The following is an 8,626-nucleotide window of genomic DNA, read 5'->3' as shown; positions in this document are numbered from 1 at the left end:
GGAGGATGAAGAGGTGTAATACATGAGAGATGGACCTTTTGTTTGGTACCTAGAACCTTATTAATTCTTTAATTGTGTTAACTATTTTCTACAAAGATCTCACTGAATCATACTCCATAACAATGAATTTGCAGCCATGCAGTACGAGCCCATAACAACTTTGAACAGGTTACGGAAACTATGTTGTGTTTAACTTTCATGTTTAAAATTTAAAGTATGTGTTTTGAATTGATCTTCACGGTCCATTTCTTCACTACCTTAAACTGATTGACCCATAATGCTCTTCATTCTAAACTAAATAAAATCAATTATTTTTCAGCTACCCTGAGTTTGCCCATACCTATAATCCATGGAGTTAGACTGGTCGGTGTTCTTTGGTGTTCTTAAAAGACTATCGTCTTTCACCAATGAAAAACTAAGTCATGTTCCACATCTGGTCAAAGCAGAGCAGTTCCACCAATTACTTCATTTTGTAATGAAACCAAAATTCTCAGACATAACAAGATACAAAAATTAATTGTATTTTTCATTCTGTTTTATTGGTGTTTTGTAACAATGTAATTTACAATGGCTATTTCATTGCCAAATGATTCCTGGTAACCCCAACATCATAAAAACCTGCACCAGACAAATACTATACAGCAGACAGTCTTCTACAGTGAAAGCTGCATCATGTGCTACATAGAATAGGAAATGACAGAGGATGGGCAGCACATTTTTTTCTCAAACACTTAAGTATACCAGTACATCAGTTTACCCTTTACCCTTTTCTATATTCACGTTCTTAATTTTCAAGGACTACATTGCATAGTGATCATTAATAACTTCTTGAAGTTTCATTAAAAATACTGGTTGAGGAAAGCAATGCTAGTTTTGGCACTTTGTCAGAAAAATGCTTAACTAACCAAACATAAAGAAAACAAAACAATAGAAGATAGTCTGTATCTGCAAACAAACTGAAATGGTTTGGAGGTGTTTTTCTGAGGAGTTCACAAAATATCTTGTAGCATCTAAGATTTTGTATGAAGTTACAGAAAACAATCCTCACAGACAAAATAATAAACATCTCTTTAAGTCCTAGTTAGTCCACAAAAATAAAATGTGACTTGGAAAAGATAACTCTCTCTCTATAGATTTAAAATGGCCAATCATTAATTAGTTCTAATTTTTGGTGGTTTCTAGATATAGATAATATCTTAGGCCAGGCAAACACCAGTAAATTCCCAACCATTTCAGAATCCAGTAAATCTGAAAAAGAAGCTGCAGTTTCTAAATAATATTTGTCAATTATCTGGACAATATTTACAAATATTGATAAACATCACATTTCTGGTTCATTACCTACTACAGGTAAAAGCAAGTACAAAACTTCTTACTGTAACAACTGTGGACTGCAGTGTCTCATCTTCCTGGTGGATGACCTGAGCCTGACTAGAACCTGATGAGTTTAGCGTGTGTTTAAGAAAGGATCAAAACAATTTTTTGCAAAGGTTATGAAAAAGAACCAACACATCATGAAGATAAAAAACAGAGCAAAAGCAGACCAAAAAAATGCTTCACAGGGGCACAGAACTTTCCACTTTGAGTAATATTCTAACCTCACTGTTTAGGTTTGTGAACAGCTGCAATGCTGCTCATGGTTTCTCACACCGAAGTGTGATCTGACTTTCTCAGGTTAGACAATACCGAAAACAAAAAAAAGGCAACATCCCCATCACAGAATGAGCAAACTAACAATAAAAATCAAAAAGCAGTAACAGCCTTGGGGGACAGAATTTGTCTAGTGTGTCTTTCTTAAAGAAGCTTAGAACACCTACACTTACAAAAGAAATTAAATCATGAAAAATTATAGATACAATGTCCATAAAATCTGACTGTAAAGCACTTTTTACTTTTTTCCGGACACTATCTACTAGCATCAGTTGTGTAACTGCATAGCATGCAATCTGTGATCACACCAGCAAAGTTTGCATTAAACTTACAGTATAAGTGTCATGATGAGAACTGGCAAAGGAATCACTAGACTGCAGCTGTTAATTACCTCTGTCTAACACCAAAGTCTGCAACACAGGAAGCCAATGACTCTCGCGACTACAGTTTTGAATTCTGACTGAACTTTGGGTTTAGCTTTTCTTGTAAGAAGCCAGTAATGTTTTTGGTATCACACAGCGCTACAGAAGTAGCTATCCCTTTGTTGCAAATTCTATGTTGTGATGGAAGGCTGTACAGCTTTTAATATTCAGTGTTAAGAGCAAAGCCTTATGGCCAGTTTATTTGATTCCACACATATATTCTTTTTGCACAAAACAGATTTCATACATGCTGTTCTTTGGAAGGGAAATACATTCAACATTTTTCAAGTATTTTCAATACATACAACATTGTCTTTTGTGTGTCCCAAAATAGAGTATATGGAATAAGGTTGTACATGAAAAGCAAAATTTAATTTCAAAACATTGCAATTCACTTTGAATTATATTATTGTAAGGTACTTAAACCCCATATTTCAACACAGTGATTTTTTCCATGAAAAAACAAAAGGTTTTCTCATGTCGAAATATTAATTACACTTACCATTACACTGTTTCATTAAAGAAAAGCTCTTATTTGCTTGACATTCAAGGATTATTTGTATGATACAGTAATGGACACCCAGGTGAAGCTCTGTATTTCTACACTGATATTACAAAGGCCTGCAAGCTTTAACTGGCTCACAACACTTTGCTTTCAAAATGTCATAGGCCAAAGCTTTTAAAGTCTCTGTAGGCAAGGCTTTTTTTCCTTATTTATTTTTTATATTCATCCAAAAGGGAATAACATACTGCATGACACCTTACCATATTTCAGCATCATGGCTTTTTGTTTCCTGGTTTTGCTTTGCTATTTGAGCCACACTTAATCTCTGTCAGTTCGACATCAGACAGCATGTCTTGTGGCAGGCTGCTCCGCATGCGCTCTATGGTCTTTTGGTAGGCTGCCTTCTCCTGCTCCAGTGAACGAATCAAGTGCTTCATTTTACTCTCCCGAGTTAGAAAGTTTTCCATGGTAAGTTCCAGGCTCTGTATTTTAAGACGGGCAGCCTGCAGTACAAAAAAAATCCTTCTGTCTTATGATACACAAGATCTTCTTCTAAAAACCTATATCTGCACAACTCACATTAAGGATAAGATAACCACACACTTATCCATTTCTTGTCAAATACTGTGGATCAGGAGGACTTTGAAAGGATCTTCACAAGTTCCATTCCATATAACAGTGTTGTCTGTTCAATCAGCTTATTAATGTCATTGCCAAAGGATTCAAACAGATTGTAAAAACTATGAAGAAAGTAATATGCTACTTTGAGGGATGTACTGTGCAAAGGCCCGGAACTGATAGTTATGTGTTTTCAAATCTAGAATTAAAAAACTATTTCTGAATTAACACTATTCTGATTAATTCAGTGCATTAAAAAATACAACTATGAGAAATGGAATACGAAATAAGTATCTGAATGATAATGAAGTGTGTCTTTGGATTCCTTTTTATGATACCCTTGCTATTTTCTTTTTCTTAGTCTTACATTTATAACTGTATAAAAGCGCCATCTGCTGGAAGAAAGTTCAACTGCTAAACAGAATCCCACCTTTTTGCAATGTCCAGTGACCAATCAGTATATAAAGCTCTCAAAATAGGTTTCAGGTATTCGATCACTTTCTTATAATGCTTGCACTGTACTTTGTTACAAAATGAGAACAGGTAAACTGTATGTTCATTTGCCATTTTACAAAATTCTTCAGGTCTGTGAGTTTTGATTTTAAAAACACTCTCTTATTTTGGTCTTAGTGTGACACAATTATATTAGTCACATTTAATTAATGCCTTCACGCTGAGGAACTGAACAGAGTACAGAGTACAGAGTGTTAAAGTGCAGGGTTTTTAGGCCAAAATACCTTTTTACCAGTCCTGGAAATTGGATATTTCTGAACCACCTTCTTAAATGTCTAACATAGCACTAGATTCTGACATGTCTGCTCACTTCCTCTTTAAGAAGAGAAAAAGGGGTCTAAAGTGAGAGAGGATTATTGTTGGCCAAGAAGGACCTCACCTGTAGTTTTTCAAGCAGGTCCATGTTCTGCTTCTTGAGCTGACTGTTGGCCTTCTCTAATTTCTCCAATCTGTCCCCATCTTCAGTAGGTGAAGATGCTTCCAGCATTTCATCCTGTAGCACATGATATTCGACCTCATATGCGTGGAGCTGCTTGGAAATGTCCATCTCTAACACCTGCAGCCAGACAACAATGATAAGGCTTAATCACAGTAGTTTCATTAGAGGAGCACTTAGCTTGGTTTTTCATAGTTACATCGGCTTGCACATGTTTCTCTGGATTTTACCTTTGCTCTGGCCTCACTCAAATATATACCTGGTAATATTTTGCATTTTGTACTTTAAGCTTTTAGGACACTCATAGAAAGAAGCTGCAACTAAGCAATCGTTGAAGCAGTTTTTCACATCTCTCTGCCTATGATGTACAGTATAGTGAGATTGTTGGCTGCTGTGCATCACCAAGCTGACCGAAGTGGATCCATTCCTGTATATAAAGTGGTCTGTGATCCTTTGGGATAAAAAGCTCTACATAAATTCAATTAATTATTTTTGTGATTTCTTCACTCCTCTGGGCTTTAAACCTTACAGCAGCTTACTGGTGCCTCACTTTCAAACCCTTTTCAGATGTTAATTATGCTTCAGTGATCTATCTAATACTATACAGTCTGTAACGGTGAACATATACACATGGTCAGAATTAATCCTATTATTGTAAATTAAATAAACAATGATAAAGCAGGATGAACATCTACAGGGCTATTTTCGATGTCTCTCTGTGATGCACATTACTTTTGGTTATTGTAAAGAATAAAAATACCCTGTTTTCCAAACTGAGACATGACTATAAAGAATGCAATTTCCTGCCACTTTAAAGTACAAGTACTGGTATTGTTATTTTAAGTTTGAAAATAACATAATTATAATGAAATTTTAACAGTAATATTAGGATTGCTATGCAAAAGTAGCACAGTTCACATTTAATATACCTATATATGCATACATTTTTCTCAAAAAAAATTATTTTTAGTAAAATGGTATTTACTTCACTATTTACAAAAATAATATAAAACATTTTTGTTTCACACCTGGGAGATTGTCTTTTCCATCTGAGCTAAGGTCAGATTTGGGATGGTACTCTTCAGAAAGTCCACAATGGTCTCAAAGCTGTCACATTCCATAATACGCGATTCATGGCTACTCAGCAAATACAGAGCCACTTTAAATATCACTTCGGTCCCCTGAAGAAATATTAGATCTGCAACAAAAAGGAGCAAAATTTAGTACTGAGGAATGGAAATAGCTCAATAATTACAATTGATTAAAATTACAATTAGCAATTATCAATTAAAACAACAGCAATTATTAAAGGCAGGATAGCATTGTTTATAGTCTATAGCATTCTCTTGTCAGTGTCTTTGTCTGTATTTGCACCATAGACCTGGAAAATGATATCCCGCTCCTCTGTATACCTGTAAATGGCTGGATTGACAAATAAGCTTGAACTTGAGGATGTATGAATATATGTGGCATTCTTACCCTGTAGGTTTCAGACCCAGCAATTCCTGTTTCTTCTCATGTTTCTTTCCAAAATAATCACTAAAGAGATTACTTGAATCCTACAAAATATTCTGATTTATCATTGGAACGCTTTTAGCATGTCTTACAAAGGTGTGCATTATGAACTCCTCAGCAAACTGCAACTAAAGTTTTATACTGAAGCCTCAGATCTTCTGAAGGAAGGACTGCACAATTATTTTCAGGCAATGTGTTCTAAATACTCATTGAAATAACAAAAAGAAAAGGTGCTTGAAAAGATATTGCAGAAACAGTCACAACTGTCACTAGGAGAAAGAGTCTTTCCGTACAGTGTGTATAACCACAGAGAACTTCTCTGAGTGAGAACCTCCTTCCCCTATAGGTGTATTTATGCTCTCAGTAAGGGCTCTCAGTTTTCTGTGCCTTAAAACCACAACAATGAAACTTGTTTAATTACACTTGAATGCTTGCCTTCATATTATAACCACAAAACCATTCAACAAAACTAATGCAGTGCAACAGTTAAACACTATTTTTTTTATTTGCATAACAGCATTTATAACACTTTGTAATAGAATGCTGTATTACTTACCAAATTAACAGTTAATCTTTAAACACAGTTCTGTTACATTTTCCACAGCTACTATGCTTTTAAGAAGTCTTAAATCATAACTTGTGTAGGCATTTAATTTTTGCCAGACAATATGTTCAATAAGTGTTTTAAGATTTGGTAATTCCACAGTATTCATATACCTACTCGGGTATATTTTAGTCTATAAATAGTAACAAAGCTTTACAATCTGATCAATAATCAGATACAGTGAAAGACATCATTTCCATCGTGTGGAAAAACATTTCTGTATATACAATTTCTGTAAATATGATGGTTTTAATTGTTTAACTTTAACTGAGTCAATCACTTAGTATAAAACTTTTCAATTTCTTCTTTGTACATTTTGTGCACTACTGGCCAGAAATGCTTAGACTCAGCCAACCACAGTAAGCTACAAGTAAATAAAAGATTATCTACTCTGTACACCAATGAAATAATAACTGGTAAGACATCTAAAACTAAATCAAGCCACAGTGATCAGAACACTCAGTAACACACTGCTGTATTACACAAAAAAGATTCATTCCACACTATCCTTACAAGGAAAGCAATTGGAGTTAAAAAAAAACAACTGTAAAAGGAAGTGGCTTTTAAATCAAAAGACAAAGAAAGACTGACACCATATGAAAATTAGTAACCAAATCGGTAACAATCCACCCATGGTACTTACCATAAATGCTGGCCACAAAGCCCAGAGGAAACTGAGAAGCAAAGAGAGTGAGAAACCAGGGAGCAGCATAAAGGCTTGGGCTGATCTCATTCTCTTCTAGGTGATCATACAGATCCCTGTGGTAGTCATGGAGCAGTCGGGAAAGCTGGTACATCTGGATCTAGGAAGCCAAATTGATTCGCAAAGTACAATGGACAAAAACAAAAAGATCTGCTGTGAACTTTGTTCAAAACAAAAGCAGATAAATGCACAGTGGAAGTAGTTAAATATTACAATACTTGGTGATAGATTAACTTCTAACTGACACAGGTACGTTAACATTCACAGAACGTTAGGGAAAAAGAATGTGTATATATAACTAGGATCACAAACACCCGATTATATACTAATGTATGTATCGGGTACCAGCTCATTAGAAAACCCTATACTCTACTTTTAAGGACAATCTTCTTAGTTTTACCTATTTTTACTGCTAGTTAAAAATCCTCTCTTGGATAATTTTGTTTTTTTGTGCAGAATGATAAAAGAAAAGAGATATTCTTTTCATCTATCCTTCAAGCTAAGTGACATGGCTGGCATTGGCTGTTTCTAATTTATATGCAAGACTACAACAAATGACATTTGCACTTGGCTTAAGCATGAAGAAGGGCTAACAAAAATCTTAGTTTTTTCAAATCGCAAAGTAGGCTATGATTTTTTTTAGTCATTGCCTGTTAGTCTTATACAGAAAGGACAATTTATGCCCAGAGCCTCTGTAAAGCTACAACTGCTTTTAATCTCTATTTTAAATGACATGTAAAGTTTCCTCACCTGCAGGGAGACCATGTCAGGCTTGTACTGCTTGCGGAAGCCCAAATCGTACATTATGAACTTGAGCATCTCAAAAGCCTGCTCTTCACTCATGTGTAACAGCAGCACCCCAGCCACAAAGCTGATTCCCTGGCAGTAGCCAACCTCCATGTCCAGCAAAGAGTAAGCCTTCAGAAGATTGAAGAGTGACAGCTGGCCGGCACCCAGCTGCGTGGAGAAGTACTGGTGAGTGGGAAATGTCCGTCCTGAAGGACACAACAGAGAAGCACTTGATTATTAATTAATTAAATGGGAAAATCACCAAAACTAATGTTTGAAAGTACAAGTCTTTAGGAAGGCACTGCAACATTTGTTCAAGCAAATACCAGCAGATCAGTACACAAAAACTGACACCACTACAGTGTAAAAACATAAGCCAAGAGTGAAATATATTTTAAATTAAAAAGTGCTGGGGTCATGAGGGTCTTGTGAAAACTGAAAAGGGGGTGTTGTGTCAAAAAGTTTGGAAATCTCAACCTTTCAAGGTTGAGGTTTTATGGCATCATGCTGACACAAGGTGGCACTGTACAGCAACAAGAGAATGCATTAAAATAATTTAAGCACGTTCTTTCTGTTGCTCCTCTCCGTTGTGTTACTAGTACAAAGGAAGCATAGACAGATCAAAAAATATTTATATTAGTCTCAAGCAGTGGTTTTTGGTCTGTCATGGTGAGCCACAGGATTATGCAGACCTCCTTAGTTTCTTAAAAATCCCTCATTGATATGTTTGCACTAATAGATTATCCTAACACTTTTATGTATCTACAGTACTTGTTTATTAGTGGTCAGTAGGGAACATGACTACACGGCTAGAGAAAGTGTATGTATTTTACCGGCACCTTGGCACTTTACTCGTTGTGAAATTAAGCTT

At 35.5% G+C, this 8,626-nt stretch overlaps 1 protein-coding gene across 3 annotated transcripts in view; it reads right to left on the bottom strand.

Annotated features, from left to right (window-relative positions):
- Positions 1–517: 517 nt before the first annotated feature.
- tbc1d4 (TBC1 domain family, member 4) overlaps positions 518–8,626 on the bottom strand; it is a 60,667-nt gene continuing 52,558 nt past the window's right edge. For all 3 annotated transcript variants that reach the window (XM_088644459.1, XM_088644461.1, XM_088644462.1), the window contains 5 exons: positions 7,717–7,961; positions 6,907–7,066; positions 5,173–5,342; positions 4,088–4,264; positions 518–3,080 (listed from right to left, as the gene is read on the bottom strand). In XM_088644459.1, the coding sequence (XP_088500585.1) occupies positions 2,850–3,080; positions 4,088–4,264; positions 5,173–5,342; positions 6,907–7,066; positions 7,717–7,961 (983 nt within the window). In that variant the 3' untranslated portion in view covers positions 518–2,849. The remainder of the gene's footprint in view (positions 3,081–4,087; positions 4,265–5,172; positions 5,343–6,906; positions 7,067–7,716; positions 7,962–8,626) is intronic.

The sequence above is a fragment of the Lepisosteus platostomus genome, chromosome 2 (assembly GCF_059453375.1).
Source record: "Lepisosteus platostomus isolate fLepPlt1 chromosome 2, fLepPlt1.hap1, whole genome shotgun sequence".
In the NCBI taxonomy this organism is placed as follows: Eukaryota; Metazoa; Chordata; class Actinopteri; order Semionotiformes; family Lepisosteidae; genus Lepisosteus; species Lepisosteus platostomus.
This window is presented reverse-complemented; position numbering and strand designations above follow the sequence as displayed.